General features: G+C 36.3%; 8 protein-coding genes across 8 annotated transcripts; 4 read left to right on the top strand and 4 right to left on the bottom strand.

Moving 5' to 3' along the window:
- Window positions 1-406: 406 nt before the first annotated feature.
- On the top strand, window positions 407-4668 carry RO3G_04302 (uncharacterized protein; the record flags this gene model as incomplete). Its single annotated transcript, XM_067658892.1, has 8 exons — window positions 407-512; window positions 625-708; window positions 765-949; window positions 1010-1262; window positions 1320-1428; window positions 1486-1570; window positions 1626-2131; window positions 2187-4668. 8 exons carry the CDS (start codon window positions 407-409, stop codon window positions 4666-4668), a joined length of 3810 nt encoding a protein of 1269 aa, XP_067514993.1.
- Window positions 4669-4778: 110 nt separating this feature from the next.
- RO3G_04301 (uncharacterized protein) lies at window positions 4779-5982 on the bottom strand (the record flags this gene model as incomplete). The annotated part of the gene is made up of 2 exons (XM_067658891.1): window positions 4779-5229; window positions 5291-5982. 2 exons carry the CDS (start codon window positions 5980-5982, stop codon window positions 4779-4781), a joined length of 1143 nt encoding a protein of 380 aa, XP_067514992.1.
- A 1917-nt stretch (window positions 5983-7899) lies between these two features.
- RO3G_04300 (uncharacterized protein) lies at window positions 7900-8034 on the top strand (the record flags this gene model as incomplete). Its single annotated transcript, XM_067658890.1, has 1 exon — window positions 7900-8034. The coding sequence occupies one exon, from the start codon at window positions 7900-7902 to the stop codon at window positions 8032-8034; it is 135 nt and encodes a 44-aa protein (XP_067514991.1).
- Window positions 8035-9678: 1644 nt separating this feature from the next.
- Window positions 9679-11506, bottom strand: RO3G_04299 (sulfate adenylyltransferase; the record flags this gene model as incomplete). The annotated part of the gene is made up of 3 exons (XM_067658889.1): window positions 9679-10874; window positions 10926-11257; window positions 11310-11506. The coding sequence occupies 3 exons, from the start codon at window positions 11504-11506 to the stop codon at window positions 9679-9681; spliced, it is 1725 nt and encodes a 574-aa protein (XP_067514990.1).
- Window positions 11507-11846: 340 nt separating this feature from the next.
- Window positions 11847-12962, bottom strand: RO3G_04298 (uncharacterized protein; the record flags this gene model as incomplete). The annotated part of the gene is made up of 6 exons (XM_067658888.1): window positions 11847-12009; window positions 12064-12209; window positions 12263-12364; window positions 12400-12494; window positions 12757-12835; window positions 12906-12962. The coding sequence occupies 6 exons, from the start codon at window positions 12960-12962 to the stop codon at window positions 11847-11849; spliced, it is 642 nt and encodes a 213-aa protein (XP_067514989.1).
- A 379-nt stretch (window positions 12963-13341) lies between these two features.
- On the top strand, window positions 13342-13857 carry RO3G_04297 (uncharacterized protein; the record flags this gene model as incomplete). The annotated part of the gene is made up of 4 exons (XM_067658887.1): window positions 13342-13344; window positions 13400-13511; window positions 13648-13764; window positions 13850-13857. The coding sequence occupies 4 exons, from the start codon at window positions 13342-13344 to the stop codon at window positions 13855-13857; spliced, it is 240 nt and encodes a 79-aa protein (XP_067514988.1).
- Window positions 13858-15411: 1554 nt separating this feature from the next.
- Window positions 15412-16999, bottom strand: RO3G_04296 (uncharacterized protein; the record flags this gene model as incomplete). Its single annotated transcript, XM_067658886.1, has 5 exons — window positions 15412-15537; window positions 15873-16051; window positions 16121-16214; window positions 16277-16314; window positions 16909-16999. The coding sequence occupies 5 exons, from the start codon at window positions 16997-16999 to the stop codon at window positions 15412-15414; spliced, it is 528 nt and encodes a 175-aa protein (XP_067514987.1).
- Window positions 17000-18445: 1446 nt separating this feature from the next.
- Window positions 18446-19855, top strand: RO3G_04295 (uncharacterized protein; the record flags this gene model as incomplete). Its single annotated transcript, XM_067658885.1, has 3 exons — window positions 18446-18677; window positions 18752-18975; window positions 19046-19855. 3 exons carry the CDS (start codon window positions 18446-18448, stop codon window positions 19853-19855), a joined length of 1266 nt encoding a protein of 421 aa, XP_067514986.1.
- Between the last annotated feature and the right edge of the window lie 1531 nt (window positions 19856-21386).

The following is a 21386-nucleotide window of genomic DNA, read 5'->3' as shown; positions in this document are numbered from 1 at the left end:
ATTTGGATTAAAGATTGCTCTTACGCCTTCTAAAAGATGATGGGAATAAGACTGACAATGATACCTATTTTAACTAAATAAAAACCTAATGTACGCCATTTCAAACACGTTATATCAACACAGGAATACTGATGGTTTTAATATTCGTTTCATTGTATACATCCAACTAACAATAGAAAGGATATCAAGGCATACTCATTTATATAAATGAATACGCGAAAGGTAGTTTGTATAACCCATTTAAAAAAGCAGCTTATACAAGCACCAGAAAATGGAGGTTACATTGTCCCCAAAAACATGACAAAATGAGCCTGAGAAATTAGAAATTAAAACACAGCAGCCGTTTCTTTTTTCTGCCTATTTGTACACGCGTACCTTTTTTTCTTCTTCTCTTTCTATTCTTTAAATGACTCACAGTTCAAAACCCATTCAAGAATACCCTGTTAATGGGCTCATGCCTAAACAAGACACTCAAGCTGCAAGCTTTATAAAAAAGTACCCTGAATATGACGGTAGAGGAACAGTGATTGCTATCTTGGATACAGGCAAGTGATAAAACGGACGAGAGGCCACCTTTCAAACAAAAAGATTTCGATCGATATTGAGACATTATCCACTCTTTAGGTGTTGACCCTGGAGCGGCTGGTATGCAGGTGACAACCGATGGAAAACCAAAGCTGCTCGATATCGTAGATTGTACAGGAGGAGGTAACGTGTGTGAATGAAGACTGTAGGAAAGCGTGTGTTCTAAAAAAGTAGAATAGGTGATGTGGACACATCAAAGAAAGTGAAGCCAACTACTGAGGATGGTTTGAATGTCATTGAAGGTCAAAGTGGACGTAAATTGATCTTGGACAGTTCATGGAACAATCCTAGTGGAGAATATCGAGTTGGTGTTAAAAGTGCATATGAGCTATTCCCAACTGAATTGAAAAATAGGATCAAAGCGGTAATAAATTCCTTTTTTATCTTATTTTCTTGAATCTAATCAGATATTTTGTAACATCAGGAACGTCGCCAAAACTTTATTAAAAAACAAGCTCAACTTCTCAGCGAGGCGCAACGTCGTCTTGCTGATTATATCAAGACGACCGATAAGTTGGATGAATCTGAAAAGTCTGAACTGGAAGCCCGCGTCGAATCATTAAAAAACCTTGACAAGAATTATGAAGATCCTGGAGTTCTTCTTGATTGCGTCTTGTTCTTTGACGGTAAAGATTGGAGAGCTGTCATTGATGTTGATGAAAGCGGAGACCTTAGAGGTAAGTTTTTCTCTAAAAGGTAATTGAGACCTAATATGGAAAAAAAATCTTTTGTAGGTCAACCTTGCTTAACTGACTACCGAAAAGAGTTACAATACCACAGATTTGGAAAGGCTGACTTACTCAATTTCTCTGTAAACATTTACAACGATGGTGACATTCTTAGGTAAGCAATTAAATTATCTAATCAGTAACTGTATTTCTTAATAATCTATTTTTGTAGTATTGTAACATTGTCAGGCAGTCACGGCACTCATGTTGCCGGTATCACTGCTGCCAACTTTCCAGATGAACCTGCATTGAATGGTGTATGTTTCAGCAAAGAAAAAAAAAAGGCACGAATTGTTAATTTTTTCTTACTAGGTCGCGCCTGGTGCACAACTCATCTCTCTTCGTATTGGTGATGCCCGTCTTGGCTCCATGGAAACTGGCCCTGGGTTAACTCGTGCTGCAGCTCATCTTGCAAACCATAAAGTAGATTTGGCAAACATGTCTTACGGTGAATCCAGTGGCTTGCCTACAGATGGACATTTCATTAAATTATTAGCTAATGAAGCTATCGGCAAATCAGGTTGTATCTTTGTTACTAGTGCTGGTAACGATGGACCATGCTACAGTTCCATTGGCGCCCCTGCTGGTATGGATGCTAGCTTTATCACTGTCGGTGCATACGTTAAGCATTCCCAGATGCAAGCTGAATATGCCTTGCTCGAATCTGTAACAGAGCGTCCCTTCACATGGTCTTCAAGAGGTCCTACTTCAGATGGTTACCACGGTGTTGACATTTATGCTCCTGGAAGTGCAATCACAAGCATTCCTGTTTACGTTTTGAACAAGTTGGACTTGAAGAACGGAACGAGTATGTCCAGGTACAGTGGATAGAGACCATACAAGCAAAGACGTTTAATTAACAGTCAACTGTAGTCCTAATGCATGCGGTTGCATTGCTTTACTTGTTTCAGCTTTAAAAGCACAAAAGGAGGAATACACACCCTACAGATTAAAGAATGCTGTTGTACAAACAGCTAAATCAGTTGAAGATCCCCTTGGTGTTGGCTTTATTCAAGTCGATAAAGCATACGAATATCTCGAAAACTATAAGGATCGTAAAGACTTGGACCTTTTGTTCAAGGTAACTGTACAAAAGCGAGGTGTTCAACGTGGTATCTATCTTCGTGAAGCTGAAGAGACCAACGGAATTCAATACATCACTACCAAGGTCCAACCCAAATTTATGGGTGAATTCGACCCAGAAAACCCTAAATACAATGAGGCAAAGTTTAATTATGAGGCTCGTGTAGCTCTTATCGCCTCAGAGTCCTGGATTACTGTACCTGATTATCTCTATATTCACTCTGGTGGAAATGCTTTCCAAGTCAAGGTTGATCCCACATCCCTCTCCCAAAACAAGTTCCACTATGGTGAAGTGTTGGGCTATGATACTTCATCACCCGAACGCGGACCTTTGTTCCGTGTTCCAGTGTCTGTCGTCAAACCACAGTTACCATCAAATGGCTCTATTGAATTTAAAAATATCGAATTTGACCCTGGATTCATTAGTAGAAACTTTATTCAAGTTCCTGAAGGTGCCACAAGCTGTGAACTAGTGATCAGATCGCGTGCTCCAGCCGAGACATCACCTGCACGCTTCATGCTCCATCTTCTTCAACTTGTCCCCAAACAGAACCAAAAGGGAAAGCATGCTTATTCATTCTTATTGGGTGATGGCTCGTTTGGTAATCCTTCATCTGAAGAGCAAATTATCAAGAAACACTTTTCTGTTCGTGCCAACCTTACACTCGAACTTTGTCTTGCCCAATTCTGGTCTGCTCTTGGTAAACATGTGGTCAACATTAGTCTCAACTTTCATGGCATTCAAATCACCGGAAATCTTGCCAATGGTCAAAGTACAGTCCATTTGGAGCCCCAGCTTACTCGTTTAGACATCTCTGCTCCTCTTCGTAGAGAGGATGGATTGGACGTAAAGGTTTCTTTCTCCAAGTTGAGAAAATACATTCGACCTGCTGAGTCTACCATTACTCCTATGCACCCATGTCGTGACATGCTTCCTAGCAGTCGTGTATTGTATCAACTTGTTCTTCGATACAACTTTACTATCGATTCAGCTACGACCATCACTGCTCGTTTCCCTACAGTCATGAATCAGCTTTACGAACACTTTTTGGCTGGTGTGTTTGGTATTGTTTATGATACAAACCGTAAGGTAGTTGGTTATCTTGATGTATTTGATCACAATATCAAGCTCAGCCAGAAGGGAGAATACACGATTATGCTTCAACTCTCTACAGAAGAAGAAAATGTGCTTGAGAAATTAAAGGATGTTATTTGCGAATTGGATCTTGATCTGAAGGCGGTTAATTTCAACACGTTTCAAAACATTGCTGATGCTTACAAGAACGGTAACTCTACACTTACAAAATTCAATTTGGAGCGTAAAAACATCAAGGTGTTGTATATTGCTCCTCCTGCTGGAAAGGACGCTTTGCCAAAAGACGTCAAGGCTGGTGATGCCCTTTTCGGAAAATTGACCTTTATGAGTAACGTCGAAGGTGGTCAGTACAAGGTTATCTATACAGTTCCCCCACTTATTGTCGAGAGCAAACCTAGTGATGAAAAAGACGACAAGAAGCCAACAGAAGAGGAAATTGAGCGACAGTTGAAGAATGCTACTCGTGACCTTGAAATTTCCTATCTCAAAAAGTTTGAAGCTGATTCTGCAGCATACAAGAACCTTTTGTCTAAACTTGAAACCGAATATGCCAACGATATCAACTTTTTAGAATACAAATTGAATAGCTTATGGACTGCTTCTGGAAGTACGGATGTTGACAGCCTGTTGACACCTGGAAAATTGAGTGAGGCTCAAGCAAATGAAATCATCAAAATCTCAGACACCATCATCTCTCAATTGAATGAACGCGAACTTTCCGAGTTTTATGGACTTAAACAGGCCGAAAACGAAACAGATGAGCAAAAGCAGAAGCGCAAAGAAAATGATCAAAAGAAAAAGCAACTGATCAATGCCCTCAAGCAAAAAGCAATTGCTTATGCTGCTATATCAGATGCTGCTGAAAATTTGGATGCGTTTAATGCCAGTGTGAAAGCATTGCAGCAGTGGACGTCTGATGATAGCTCCAAGGATTTGGCTTCTTTATTAATCAAGGTAAAGCAAGAACGCAAGGCTGGTCACCCTGGTAATGCTCTGAAAGCCATCGAGAAATACTTGTCTGAGGCATCCTTCACATCTACGGCTGTAAAAGATGTTGCTAAAGTTTGGAAAGTACGTAATGAGATCTATAAAGAACTTGGATGGACTTTATGGTCTGAATATGATGACAAGTGGAACATAATTAGACAACCACCTTATGGTTTTGCTCTTTTTTAAATAAAAGAAACCATTTATAAATTGTTTATTTTTTGTTTGCAAATGAATATGTACAAGTATTATTAGTGTAACTAAAAAAGGAGAATGGGAGGAGAAATCTAGATTTACATTTATAGAGAGGTATGCTCTTCATATCTTGGTGTATATTCGGGTAAATCAAGGTCTACATTTACAGCATCGTCTCCACCAACAACTGTACGTCCATTGGGTTGAGATGTTTCTGTTTCTGTATAAGTCAAGTTATTGGACAGAGTTGGTTCAGGTATAGAAGATGAAGGATAATCAGTGATGATAATAGGGAATCCAAGTACCAGTGGTTCGATTTCTATATTGGGTAATTTATTGAAATGAACAGTCAACCGACAACGATGACTGATTTCCAGAAAGGGATCAAATTGATGAGTATGAATCGATCGCACCTTGGGATCCTTGCTGACAGATAGGGGAACTCGAATAAAGTGAGTGTCTGAATATTCTGAAAATGAGGGCATATGATATGTAGCAGAAGGAAAGCGTGTGACGATAGGTGGTAGGTTATGAACACCTTGTTTAGTACAAAACCTGTATGTTTTTGTGTTAATGTTTTCGACCGTAACAGTTGAAAGACAGGGAGGGCTCTTACCTGTAGTTTTCTATTTCATCCACAGCCAACTCAACCCTATCTACCTCCACCCGTTCTTTTTCTACACTGCATCGAAAGGCAATGACTATTTCACCCGATTGAATTGCAGTCGCCTTAGGTAACTCAACCGACCACTCAAACCATTCTTTTACACCCGAATATTCCATCGTGGGAATCATTGCGCTCAGACTAGGAAGATAATGTCTGTGGATTGTCACTGTCTTGTGAGTCTTGTATTTTTTAAAAAATGTACCAGCCGAGAAATTTGCTATCAAAGTGTATTCTACAAAAGAGTGATTTGTTCTACTACTGGCAGGCAAATGGGAAGGTAAATGGAGGCCAAATTCAATAGACTCTTCACCTGAAAAGATGAGTTCCTTTTCTACTTCACAGATAGGCACAACTGTATGTATCCTTGTGCTCGCTGAATCATCAGCTGCAAAACCCGGTGGAAGAGATGAACGAGGTGCTTCGATATCAATCCCTGCCTTTCCTACGAATTGAAGTGTGACTCTATTCCATTTTATCTTTCTATCATAAAAGTGAACAGTGCCTAAGAGTTTTGTACGAACTTGAGACATTGGGTTGCTTCTGTTTGCTGGACCAATGAAATAAACAGGTGAATCGCTGAGTTGAAGATCTACTGGCACATGCCTTCCGGAAGAAGAAGGTTCATTGTTGAATCTTTTCATTTTAGTAAAAAGAAAAAAAAAAAAAAGAAAAGAAAGAGGAAAAAGGGAAAAAACGTGGTAAAAAAAATAATTTTTTTTAGTGTGACAAGGATGTGTTACAGGGAAAAAAAAAAAGAATTGTATGGGGAATCTCAACTGATCAAATCAGCCAATGAAAATAATTCATTTCATGCAGTAAAATAGAATAAGAAGCATTTTGAGCATCAAAAGGACTATAGATTCGCATAGACAAGAAACCAATGTTTTTAATATTTCATAATCTCTACGTTTATTCAATTTAAGACACTAAATTAAACAGTCATTAAAGCACTCATGGTATCTTTACACTATTAAACATCTTTATGCAATCTGTTGTCTAAATACCGATTCCTTTTTTTTTTATATAAAAAGTACGGTGCTCTCTAAATATTTGAAAAGAGATGATCAAGCGTCAAAGGCATATTATTGATATTATAGCGTACTATATTCTTTAAAATAAAAGGATACTGCTTCTGGATCAAATGTCATTTATGTTTGTGACAATAGTCCCAGGTTGATAATTAGTCGACTTGGTCCGACTATTTCTTCTTTATCAACAAGAAAAGGGCGAATTGTATTAGAAATGATAAAAAATTGAATGCTTTATTGTAAAAATTAGAAAAGTAACAATGCTTTAAAGGCATAATGTTTCATCATCCAGCTCTTTGATATTATCCAAGTAGCATAATCATACTATTCATAGTCTAATTGAAAGTGACTTATTGTCTTTATCGTTTCTTTAAGCCCAGACACAAGCCTTTATATAACATTCTTGCTTTGAGTAATATTTTTTTTTGCTCTTTTTATTGGATAAACAATGGCTTTTTTATGCTTTCTCTTATTATTGACATAAATGCTTGATGTGCAATACAGTAACAGGTTTAACCCACTGAGATTTAATTTAATTCATACAATATGATCTTGCCTTCATTTTATAGGAATTCTAAACAGCAGAACGAATCAATGGATGACTAATAAAAGGAATTTTATATAGTCTTTTTGATGTGCAATATTTTTTTTTCATATAAATTCTCTCTGTATTTATAAGAATATTACAGTTGTTTATGATCTTTTACTGCCTTTTCTCTCACTTTTTTTTAAAGAATAAAAAAGAGATGAATAAAAATGATTTTTAAACGTATGTACTCTAGAGAATTAAACTCATTGTTAGGTTAGTAGTTTTAAAAGCTTTATTTTATGATTGGATACTTTTTATTTTATTTTATTTTATTTTATTTTATTTTTTTTATTTTTGTTTTTATTTTTTTATACAATTATTTGCATAAAAAAAGTTGTTATGGAATCCAAAAAGAGAAAAAGAACAGATAATGGCAATAGACTCAGAGTTGGAAGGGCATGTTATACGTGTAGAGCAAAAAAGATTAAGGTATCTTTTTGTTATCTCTTTTCTCTTTTTTTTATTAATTATTTTGTTTTGTAAGTGCGATGGATTACGACCATGTATGCAGGTAATAAATAAAGAGAAATATCTTGTTTGTTAAATAACACTCTTTTGTTATCCAAATAGTGCAAAGGTAACAAGAATAAATATGTAAATTCTATTGCCTATTTATTTATTTTTATTTTTCTTCTTCTTAAATAATATAGCTCGTAGCTTAGCTTGTTCATTATACAAAGACGGATCTTTAGAAACAGATGACAATCAAGTCAATCAAACACAACTTTTGATCAACAGTGACTTGTCCTCAACTGAGTCACTAAACCCTTCTGGTCCAGTAGGAGTAGCAGTAAAAGAAACAGGAAAAGAAGACATTCTCTTTTCAGAAATAATAGATGAGAATCATACCAAATTAAAGAGAAAAGGACCCATGTTAGAATCAAGAGTGAGCAATATGCTTGCTTGTTTGGGTGACGTATTAAAAAAGCCTCCATCAGTGAATGGATCAAAATTATCTGAAAAACTCTGGTTACCTGCAGGTTCATTTGGTGACTTCATCGTCTGGACAGTCGATCCGCCTTTACCAAGTAGATACTCTGGATCGATCGAGATGCCCTCAGCACAAATTCAAATGAGTTTGATTGATGAATTCTTTAATACAAGGCACAAATTACTACAGTGTATCATACCTTCTTATTTTCATGAACAACTCAAAGTGAAAGGTCAATTTATCACACCATTACTTCTCAATGCAATCTATGCACTCTCTGCTCGATTTATTGATTTACCAGGCTGTCCAAAACCAGACATCTTTTTTCATAGAGCCAAACGATTAGTTGAGGATTTTATGGATGTACCTCGTCTGAGTACAGTCGTTGCAACTTATTTACTCAGTCTCTATGAGCCTTCTCCTCAGATCTATCGCCCTGGATCATATCACTGTAGACATTGGATCTATTCTGGTATGGCATTCAGAATGTGTCTTGAACTAGGATTACATGATGAAAACAACATTGATCCCAACCTGACACAGACTGAAGCAGAACAACGACGACGTATTTTTTGGGCATGTTATGAATTGGATAAATTTCAGAGTGAAGGATGGGAACGACCTTGTATGATAAGACATGCGTTTTCTAGAACTCAATTACCATCACCATTACCTGAAGAAAATGCAGAAGAACAATACAATTTGAGGGTTTTTGTACAAAAAATTAAATTTAGTGTTATCGTAGAACAGGACTTGGAATTAGAAAACAGTAGCAGGATAAGTTCAAGTAACCATTTGAAAGAAAACTTGACACAAGAAGAAATTTACACTCTTTATACAACTCATTTCGGTACCTACGTCGACTTCTTTTATTCTCTACCAGATGATATCAAATGGATGACTGACACAAACATGCCAACTTCAAATCTACTTCAACTTCCAAAACCACCGCCAGTCATTGCTCATTTTCATCTATATTTTCATGTACTCCTCGTGGAACTACTGGCCAGAATGCCAGTCAACGATATCAACAGGGCTCAAATGAGGACATCAGCAGCAGTCATCACACAACTTTCGTATTATTTATGTCAAGAACCTTCATTTATCATCAAACTTGACTTTATTGCACATTCTCTCATTCATGCTATCAAAATACATATGCTTTATCTAGAGGACGTAGATCTATCGGTAGCACAGCAGGCCTGGCTTTTATTTTACAGATGTATTCATTGTATGCAGATATTAAACAAGCACGCAGTTATTCCAAAATGCCATAAATTCTTGCAACAAGTACTTCATATCTATGGTATCAATCCCTTTAATACCTACTGTGATCCAACCAAACCAGACGAAAAACAACAAGAACTCTCAATGATGATGAACAACTGTGACGATCATCAAGAGACACTTGCAAGTTATAGCAGTGAAGAACCAATGTCTTTGTTTCAATACCATCATCAACCCACTCCTCTATTAGTACATGATCATCTGTGGTCATTACCAAAGCCAACAGTACATAAAAACATAACAGATCCTATTCAATCAAGTAGTATTACATCTGAAAACAATCTCTATGAAAGCTGGCAGGCAGACAATGCTGTAGATAGACAGGACAATCATAACAGCAAATCAAATGTATACTTGGCTTCAAACTACAATGAAATAATAAATAATTATCCTTAGAAAGTATTCATTTATATATAAACAATGTCTTTTTATTAAAATACAATTTTTTTTTCTTTACAAAAATAAATTATGAAGTTGTGAAATGTATGTAGGGGAATAACATCTAAGCAGAACCAACATAACCATCCTTCTCAAGCAACAAGATGATTTCATGTACAGCTTGTGAAACAGATTGCTTGGTAATGTCAACAGTAAGGTCAGCATTAGTAGGAACTTCATAGGGAGCATCTAAACCAGTGAATTCCTTAATTTCACCCTTCTTGGCACGTTCGTAGATACCATCACGATCTCTCTTGATACATTCTTCCAATGGTGTAGAGACATGAACAAGATAGAATCCACCAAATTGAGAGATGGTCTTTCTGGCAGCTTCACGAGCAGCAGCATAGGGAGCAATGGGAGCCACGATGACAGCAGCACCAGCTCTAGTCAATTCACCAGCAACGAAAGCTTGACGGGCAATGTTGATATCACGATCACGCTTGGAGAAGCCCAACTCAGAAGACAGTTCAGTACGTGTGTTTTCACTTGACAACAAGGAGACAGAACGGGTGGATTCTTGGTTCAAGGACACTTGGAGGGCACGAGCAATAGCATTCTTACCAGAGGCATGAAGACCAGTCAAAAAGATGGTGAAACCTTGTTGACTGCGAGGAGGGTGAGATTGACGCAACACTTGGACGACTTCAGGGTAAGAGAACCATTCGGGGATAGGTAAACCAGTCTTGAGACGGTGACGAAGTTCGGTACCACTGATGTTTAAAGTCTTGACACCCTCAGGGACTTCATCGGCAGGAATGTATTCATCTGTATCAGCACTGTAGGTAACCATTTGGAAGGGGACAATTTCAATACCAATCTCACCCTTGTATTTCTCAACCAAGGCTTGGGCATCGTAGGGTCCGTAGAAATCAACACCTTGGCTGTTCTTACCAGGACCAGCATGGTCACGACCAACGATGAAGTGGGTAACACCGTGGTTCTTACGGATCAAGGCATGCCAGACAGCTTCACGGGGACCACCCATACGCATGGCCAAGGGTAACAAACTGAGTTCGGCCATACCGTTAGGGTACTTGGGCATGAGAGCCTTGTAGACACGGACACGTGTGTAGTGGTCAATGTCTCCAGGCTTGGTAAGACCAACGACGGGGTGGATGAGCAAGTGAGCCTTACGTTGACGAGCAGCACGGACAGTGAGTTCACGGTGAGCACGGTGCATAGGGTTACGAGTTTGGAAGGCAACGACACGTGTCCATTGGAGCTTCTTGAAGTGAGCACGGAGTTCTGTAGGGGTGTCTAGGAATGGTTATTAACAAAAGCACGATATACTTGTAAGAAAAAACTTACATCTGTTGGCAACATAATCGTAGTGAGAGGGAGGTTGGATAGCCTCAAGGGTACCACCTACATTGAATTCCTTTGCAACATTGTGAAGATAGTTGACAGCAGGGTGAGCAACATCGTCAGCGCCATACACCAATTCGGCTTCCTTTGATTTGTTAGGGGTGTAAACATCTTCAACGGTTAAAATAGCCAAAGGTTCATAGTCTCTAGGGTCTAACAATACGATACGCTTTGAGGCTTCAATCTTGTTTTCTTGCACTTCTTCCTTGCTAACATCCAATGTAATTGGAATTGGCCATAATAAACCGTTGGCAAGACGCATGTTTTCAACAACACTAGTAAATTTAAGCACAAAGCCACTCCTCTATCAAAACAAAGCGTACTTACCCGTTATAATCCTTTTCGTTCAAAAATCCTTCGAGAGGAGAGAAACCACCGTTCAAAAGAAGTTCAAGATCACATAATTGACGGTCAGTCAATACGATAGAAGGCAAAGATTGTGCTTCGGCCAACAATGCTTCTTGCTTGTGAGCATCACGCAAATAAAGGTCCTTAAGAACACCACCGTGAGGAGTATTGGCCATTTCGAGAAAGTTTTATGTTTTTTAAAAAGAAGTTAAAAAAAATGACAAGAAAAAATCAGGGTTTTTTATATGTGTTTGTGTTTGGCTAACGATGTTACCTGATGGCGCAATTGGCTTACATCCAATAAAAAGAGAGCTTGTCTCAACTGAGCCTTTACTTTAAATGACTGATTGGCTGAGATTCGTCTACATAATTTAGATAGTAAATAACAAACAAAAAAAAATGACGTTTTTCACATCTTATCGTTGACACTTGCGTTGGATGACAAATCTGACTTTTGTTCTCTTTTAATTTTTTATTGTAATGTGTAAGACAATTATGATTTTACAAGTAATTTAATTAAATGTCTTTGATATCCTCAATATCTTGGCTTTCTTGCTGTGATAATACATGTGCTCTCTGGCTTGACTCAGGCAACATGTAAAATTCTTGACATTTCTCGTATACACGACCTGTGCCTTTTGGTGGAACAGGCATTGGGAAGAAAAGAGTATACCAAGGACTAACAGAATACAAAGGATTAGTTTATGCCGAGTATTCAATTTAAAGTCTTTACTATTGTTCACAAATGTTGAAAAAGCGTTTAAAGTTTTCTAAAGGTCCAAAATCATACATATTTACAAATATCTCTCCTTGCGATTTACAAACTGCCTTATCATAATGATTATTATAAAATTCTACTGTAGTTTGTGCTGTCATGATCTATTATGCTTATAAGAAACTCCATCCTTTTTTTTTTTCCAAAACTTCTTTACCAAATAATAATGCCATACACAGAGAGCACCTATCGCTAATCCCATACAAATAGCCAATATAATTGCAAAAGCAAATATCGCTCTAGGGAAATAATAAGGCCACTGTTATGTATATGCATTAATAAATAATCATGTACAATTGTTTTCTGTGTACTAACATCAAGCTCGTTAAGGTCCATACAAAGTATAAATGGTCTCCATCCAAATACAACAAAATACCCAGCCGAAAACACTAAATATGTCATAAACAATACAAAATAACGATGATTGAAATGTCCAACACAATTATGAATCCAGGGACCTAATCATATAACACAGTGAGTGTACAATTACTAATCTTTTCATCTTTTAACTAACAATGATGATCGAATTTGAGTATACAAGTGTTACACACACTGCAGTGATGAGCCCTTTCTGGCTTTGGTAAGTGACCTACAAGACATATTTTAGTAATTCACTTAAACAATAGAAATGCGCACAATGAATGCACTTACATTTTTTACAAGTGTTGGGAAACTGAGAATGTTCTTCCATTTCTAATAACATTGTTCTCATTGAAGCATCATTGTTTTCCTAATGTTTAAAAATGTGTCAATATGAAAGCTTAAATAATCTTCTCGTTGTTGTTGTTCTTTTTTTTTACCTCTTCTGCTGATTTTTTATACTCTTTCATGTCTCCTGGAGGAGTAACGATGGCCATATAGTAATGAAAGTGTATAGAGTAGATCATATAGAGTGTAAATAGTAAAATGAAACCGGTATATATTTTGTACAGTAGCGAACTGTCTGACAAGGAGTGACTATATGGAAAGACCACTAAATAATAGGCGAGTGCACACATGTCAAGCAAAAGCACTGCGATAGCTATAAATACAGGTCCAATACTGGATATTGCTCTATCTACAATTTTAGTCATTAAATAATACAATTGAGGAAAAAAAAACAAAAAAGTGTTTAAAATTAATCCCGCATTAAGAAACATTTTTGTATTTGTGTAACAAGCCTATTTATATAAACGGAGAGCTTTCTCTCTCTCTCTTTCTCTCGTACTTTTTATTCATATCAGCACAAAGTATAGTATGGTATGGTCCAAAAAAGAGTGTTCTCAGTTTCTATAATACTAAAAACAGAGAAAAGGGAATTATAATCTTGGGGGTAATCTCTGCATCAGGTATCATCAAATGCAGGCTGAGGCTGCCACAGTCATCTTCCAAGAAAAGAAAGAGGGCGGACTATTCTGAGATTGTAAGTAAAGGAACCGCGACTAGACATTATCTCAATTTCCTTAAGGCTATAATGGATGAGATGGATACATATGAGCGCATGAAGAAGCATTATTTGATAATGGATAATGGCCCTATCCATAAGTCTGAGAATATTTCTAGGTATATCTAGACTCAAGGATATCGATGTGCCTATATCATACCCGCTTGAAGTTTGTTCTAATGAACAGTTTTGGTCAGCTGTCAAGAGCAAAATAAAACGCAAAAGGTTCTTGGAAGGTGAGATATTAATAACATGAATTAGAAAAGCATGCAATGGATTAAGATTGAATGATTTAGAAGGGGTTGCTTTGCATTCTTATAGATGTTTAGATAATTATCGCAATAGAGCGATGATGATGATTATTCTCCATAGACTAGCACAGTATGGCATATAGGAAAAAGAAATCCTTTAGGTTTGACTACTTACACCTCTCTCTGATGATCATTTAATTCAAAAATTCCCTACTTGTTTGAGAGTTATGTTTGTCTGTGTCACCCCTAAATAGCGTGTAGAATACTCTGAAATATAGTTTATTATGGGCATCTTGGTTTGGATTCAGACGCTGAAGGCGGGTGCATTTTACACCCATTGTGATCAATCTGCAAAAAATCCTGCTCTCATCGGCATACAATGGTTTGTCCTTGAAAATTGAAGAACTAGAAGGATTGGATCCATCTTTCATGATCTGCCATCAAAAGCCAGGCAACTCATCATAATTTTGTGATTAGTCAGTGCAGCTTCTGAGAAATAAGATTTCAAAATCGAGTGGCCATCAATACAAAAAAGAAAAATGGGAAATTTTATACCATTCAGGGTTTTTCCTGGTGATATAGGCAGCTCGATCCGTTTTATAGATGCAAGCCTAATTTCAATCTGACGGGGTTGAAACATATTAGTATGGCATCACACTTTTTCCTTTTTTCTTTCTTCTTTCTTCTCTTGCATGTTATGTTCTTTTCCAGCTAACAGCTGGTTTCTTTAAATTTGGCGTACCAATTATATGCATGCCGGTGAGAGTAGGAACCCGATAAGTGGAAGCCTTATAAGCTCAAATCTGTCGATACATTATAACCAATAACCATTCACTGAATAACTTCTTACACTTTTATTAAAAACGTATAGTTGGCTTTTTTTAAATTATTTATGTCATGGATGACATCGAATAGCTGCCTTTTGGACAAGCTTGGTTTTTCATGGCATCCGGCAGGGGATCGGTTGGTTTTCTGCAAATACGATACTTATTGTAAGTCGATATCACTTGCTTGTATGTGGCAAAGTGTCAGCGGAACTTGGTACTATTATTCTTCCAAGGCGAATGAAGGGATATATACCTTCATGATAAAGTCCGCACAGGTAAAAATCGACGGTGAAGCCTGCGAAATATTAATGAGCATAGATCTATTTTTATTGCATATATCAAATATACCAAGTGCTTGAGCACCTAACGTACACTTGACTTCACCTCGATCGATTGTCTCTTTGCAAAACGTGGCCAGAAGTAGCGTATCCTTGTGAGTCAGAAAATGGAGACCAGTCATCCCAAATGATTTGACTTCAATAAAGCCAGCCGCAAAACTTTCATGCATTTGCTCTGTAATCGTTACACCGCCATCTGATCGGTGCTTTGCTATTTCATCCTTTGCTTGGTTCAACCTAGTAATTATCTTAATCAATTTGTGATTTCATATTATATAGTTAGCTAACCTACTATCTGAATAGCTTATATTTGTCAGGCTGGTGAAACATTGGACTCAGCAGAGGATCAAGGTAGTTACTAATCAGCTCTGTCACGCCAATTATATGTGCAAACTCGAACCGAGGTAATTTGTTCATACTACCATTCATTAGTACCCCCAAACAATAATAAATACATTGCGTATTACTCACCAGTTGTTTAAAGGATAGAGAGTTGCTATATCATCAGTATCTGCGTTTTCCATTAGCTTTGTCAGCTGAATGTAAGCCTTTGTACGAGGACCATATTCAAGTTTAGTATCATTTCTGAAATTCTAATCGAGTGTCAAATCATCAATGTATCTACAACTATCTGACTTATTATGCTTATCTGAATGATCTTATTGATTGATATATGTAAGATATCGTTGATTTGCAAAGAGATATCAAAGTACGATTGAAGGACTTCATTGTAAAGATCATCTAGATTCTCGTGCCTAAATGCGCTTGCAAATCCTTGATCATTTGAATTCTTAACCAAAAGTATGACATGTAAAAGAGCTTTTAAATATTTTCATTAGTAATGTATGCGTATTTGAGCTTGACCTAGGATAATCCCTTACAATATTTTCTGAAGATTAGATACTATATGCAGATTAAACAGTTGTACCTGGTCTAATGTTATTTTTCGGTAGAGATTCCAAGCTGTTATTATATATGTGCCTGATTCCAACAGACAAAGACTCCAAGCTTGCATTCTTATCAAGATACCAGATTTTACACTCTCTCCAGCAGCTGTGCTGCTTGTTTCACGACGCGTAAAATTTCTGATAGTGAATCTAGTATATCCTGTTGCTAGACAGTTAGTTTGATCATAAATGCACTTTTAATTGGCTTTTTGATTATCTTTCCAATCACCTTCTTGGCCATGATCTTGATCTTCGTCAAGAGCGTCTTCATTATTGTTTTCATTCTCTTCAAAATATATTCTACTATGATTCCTTGAATACCTCTAATATATAATTTAGTTGCTGTAATTACTTACCGCCTATCACTCTATTACAATGTACTTACTTCAAAAGTTTCAATAATGTCACTAGCAATAGGTTCTGCTATAGATCATAAAATGCGAAATCCGTTTCGTTGATATGCCTGCCATGTCAACGCATCTCCCATATATGTCTTCCAGTTAACAGTTTCAGATTGGGAATTGTGCATCGCCCTTTTGGAAAATGGTGGGAAGGCTTTGAGGATATTCTTAAATATTCGTTCAAATACCTCCTGTACTTTTTTGGTGATGTCAAACTAGACTAAGTAATCGAGTGCGGCAGCTTTGTTATCAGAATCACGCAAAAAATAGACAATAGTGTGTGTGATATTAACGTATAGTCTGTAGTCGATTAAAATTGAAAATAAAATAGAAAAAGGAAACTTGATAATCGATGAGTCTTTTGAATCTCTTTATAAGCCAGTAAATGGTGACCGGCCATCTCCAATAGTTTGACTTCAATAAAGCCAGCCGCAAAACTTTCATGCATTTGCTCTGTAATCGTTACACCTCCGTCTGATCGGTGCTTTGCTATTTCATCCTTTGCTTGGTTCAACCTAGTAGCTATCTTAATCTATTTGCGATTCCATATTATATAGTTAGCTAACCTACCATCTGAACAGCCTGCACTTATGAACGTCTTGAAATACTTCTTTACTTTTCAAAAACCATAGAGAAACTAAAGCATGGGTCTCCTGAAAATGATTAAATTTGCCTGTTAGTGGACGAGCTGGGTGAAAAGGTATCATTATATAAATACTTGTTTAAATTTCGTGTTATGCCATTCAATATTCTTGTACAACATCCTGTTGATAGCCAATAATACATGTTGTGAAAGAATATAGATCATTCTATCCACACAAGTACTTTTTATTTGATCAAAGTTATAGACTCTAAGTGACTATATGATGATTTAATGTTGACATTGGTAACAAAGGCGTATCCTAATCAAATATAACACAAACTGCATTTTGTTCATTGTAATAACTAGAGAAGAAAAGGACTTTTTCCTAGGGTTCGTTTTTAACAGAATCAAGATTGACAATATAATAATAGCAATAAAAATAGATCTGACCACAACATCTGCTTGTACGATCTTCATTATAACATTAATAACCTTGATACCTGTTCCTGTGTGTTTTTCTCATATTCTCTTCATATCCCAATCGCATAATAACATATTGATTAACTCTCCAAAAAATTTACGAATAGCGGATATTCCCACCTGACTGCAATCGATCATTATCTTTTTAACTGACTAATGCGTTTGCCAACTATGCTTTGTTGTCAAAAAATGAACATGCACAGTAACAAAAGGCGAGTTACCTTTTTATGTTGGAGAATTGTTCATATTGATTGTAGATAAAGCTGTTTACTTGATTGCTTGCTTTACTATCAAAAGGAGAGAAGATAGGAGCAATAATTTTTTCAAGGAGGCAAAGTAAAGATGAAAACTCAAAAAAATACGTATAATGGCTTATGAAAAGCGGAGTGTATTTACACTTTCAGTCAAGGATGATCGACGGGATTCTCATTAACGCAGTTTAAAATGATTTCTTATGTTCGTCATTTTTATGCCTTTTAAAGATATTATTAGGGCCTTTTTCATACTGTAGCAGCAGTATTTACGCAGAGCGATTATAAGCTCCTAACTGCCTTGCAGTAACTGATGCACATAAAACCTTCCCAAACATCAATTTGAAAAATCCTGCTTTATCTTGGGCTGTGTAGGTCGTATAGACGCGCTTGGAGGCTGCCTGATTTTTTATACTCTTTCATGTCTCCTGGAGGAGTAACGATGGCCATATAGTAATGAAAGTGTATAGAGTAGATCATATAGAGTGTAAATAGTAAAATGAAACCGGTATATATTTTGTACAGTAGCGAACTGTCTGACAAGGAGTGACTATATGGAAAGACCACTAAATAATAGGCGAGTGCACACATGTCAAGCAAAAGCACTGCGATAGCTATAAATACAGGTCCAATACTGGATATTGCTCTATCTACAATTTTAGTCATTAAATAATACAATTGAGGAAAAAAAAACAAAAAAGTGTTTAAAATTAATCCCGCATTAAGAAACATTTTTGTATTTGTGTAACAAGCCTATTTATATAAACGGAGAGCTTTCTCTCTCTCTCTTTCTCTCGTACTTTTTATTACCAGTCCTTTCATTTTTTTTTTATTTAATAATGTACTATTCTAGTATTACCATCATATCCAGTATTCTTTTGGCTACTTGCTCATTTGTGAATGCTGCTTCTACTAATAGTAGTTACCCCTTGACGACCATCAACAGTCAAAAAGATTTCTGTATTTTCTTACCTCCTCAGCCAGGGCTTGAGGTTGCTGTCAATGAAAACAACGGTATTCCTTTTTGTTTCAATCAGGATGCTGTTCCCAATGCCACTGTATTCCCTACAGGTATGTATAAAGCGATCAATAATTGAGAGAGAAAGAGAGAGAAGAAAGGAAAATAGAACTTAAACCGTCTCTAGATTTTATTACTACAGCACATTACTTAAAGACAAGCACCTATGTCCAGATCACTGGATTCTTCGATCGTACAAAATATGATCTTCAAGAAACAGATGGTGGAGGACAATATGATAATCATGCCAAGGGTAAACCGGTTGGAGCACAATGCAAAGGATATAATTATTTTGTGAATATGATCGAACCAGACCTTCAGCGATTTTGTATTCGTTGCTGCCAAGACAAAGTAAGGGTTAATCACAAAAATAGATTAGCTTTTTTTTTTATTTATTAGTTGACCAATGGCATTTTAATAGGATGATTGTAACACGGGAAGATCTGGTTATGGTTGTCTTCGTATAATCACAGGGGATTATACAGATGATAATAATATGATTGGCAACAGTACAACCTCTAGTGGACACTCTAACAATCATATCAACAGTGTCTTGGCTGAATTAGATGAGCTTCCAGCTGCTACCGATTCTACCAATGCTACTGATTCCACCAATGCTACTGATTCCACTGATACTGCTACTTCCGCTGATACTGCTGACTCTAGCTCAACTGAAAGCAACAGTGCTTTGGATGAATTGGACGATCTTTCTGTTTCTGACAGTACTGGATCTAATGATACTGATGACACCGGTGATTCTGATGACTCTGAACAAAGCACTGACGATACTACTGAAGACGCTACTGAAGAGCCCACTAGTGATACAACAGAAGAAGGTACTAATGATGACACTACTGCTACTACTGCAAGTGAAAAAATTGCAAATGAAATTCAAACTTTACAATCCAAACTGTCCAATCAACAATCAATTGATGAGGTCCAGACTCAATGGAAGACATTTGCTTCTCAATTATCTCAAGATTACCCCGATATTGCAACACAGATTAGCCAATTAACAAACATCTCTTCTGCTTTAACTTCTTCTGAACAGTTAAATACATTTTATGGACTCGTATTAACCAAGCTTCAAACCTTTGAAAACAACAGCACTAATACCAATACAACTGCTACATCTGATCCATCTGCTACTCTCACTCATACTAACACGCAAGAAGACTTAGATTGGTTATATAATCAACGTGAAAGTCATGATAACCAAGCTACTTGGTAATTACACTTGTACAACGACTTGTATTAATTAATAAGCTATAAATAAAAACTACATTTTTTTCTAAATGCGTGGTTACAATGTTTTCGATATCAATCTATAGTTTTGCTTCTTTACTTTTTCGAGCTCAGTTACCTCATTTCAATCAATTTTATTGAATGGCAGTAGTTTAACTGAATATGCAAAGTTGGAACCTCAAAACTCTTAGCAGCATTTTGTTCACCATTTGGCAAAAACTTGATTGCTTTAATATTCTATCTTAAATATGGCTTGCTCCCAGAGTCTTTGAAGAAGGGCTACAGAATCAATTTAGAATCACCTGTTTTTTTTTTTCTCTTTTGGCAAAATCAGTAACTACATCTTATAGAGTATTGTACATGACGTAATTGCTGGATTCTGCGAACTGTCAATTCGTGTATGCAGTCGTAAGAATGTACTTACAGCCTATTTCTATTATCGCTAGAAACCATGAAGTTTTAAAAACGACCATCATTGACCACGTACCATTCATCAATAGCATCACGGAATTTGAAGGAGAAAAGACATTTTGTGATGTACCCGAACTGTCATGCTTTAGGAGTTTTTTATAAGAAAAAAAGAAAAAAAAACATCAGCCGTGTCTTATTATCATTTGTTATTTGAATTAAGTAATTTTTAGTAGGTTCAAATTTATATTTACTTTCATTAAGCGAAAACTGTTGCAAAGATACATTAAAAGTATGTTTCATGAAGTTAAACAATGAAAATGCTTCTTTTTTTTTTTTTTTTTTTTTTTTTTTTTTTTTTTTTACAAAATCATATAGAAAACTAATACTCTCATCTTGCTGGGTTCTACCCGTAGTAATGGCTTTGTTAAAATATGTTTTGCTATTGAATGACTTGTGTTTATTACGAGGGGCTTCAGTAATATCCTTCTAGCTTCAGAGGGTCGTTTTTATAGCAGATGCCCAATTCTCCAGGATTATTAATCTCTTTCAAGTAATATTTTCAATACTAAACTCTTTGTTACAAAACAATTAGGATCTTTGATCATATTTAAAAGGCTTTAAACAAACACGGTCCATATTGGTTCATTCTCTCTAAAAAAAAAAATAACTGAACCTGATGTCTGATTGTTCATTTTAGTAAACTAATGACTATTCCTTAATAAAAATTGTCTGAAAAAACGGCATCTAATCAAAATGGGCAGATTGATACCAGAAACACTGTGCTATTCGTCTTATTCGAAAAATTAACTACGAAAACAATAGTTGCAGTACAAACACTCTACCACAGAGCCCTTAATTTCATTTACTATTACATTATTTTCTTTTCCATTTTTTTTTCTTAGTATTAGACAAAGGTACATGTCTCTGTGCGACACCTAAATAAAAGGACTACTTTCAAAATACTGTATGAAACCAATTTTTTATTTTTATTTCCTTTTGCACATAACAAGTATTTTTACAGTATATTAGGGTGCTGATGGTCGCTTGCAGAAAATTAAATTTAAAAGGTACCAAAAACGATAGTTCATATTTGGGGGGGATAAAAA

The sequence above is a fragment of the Rhizopus delemar genome, genomic scaffold (genome assembly GCF_000149305.1).
Source record: "Rhizopus delemar RA 99-880 supercont3.3 genomic scaffold, whole genome shotgun sequence".
NCBI lineage: Eukaryota > Fungi > Mucoromycota > Mucoromycetes > Mucorales > Rhizopodaceae > Rhizopus > Rhizopus delemar.
This window is presented reverse-complemented; position numbering and strand designations above follow the sequence as displayed.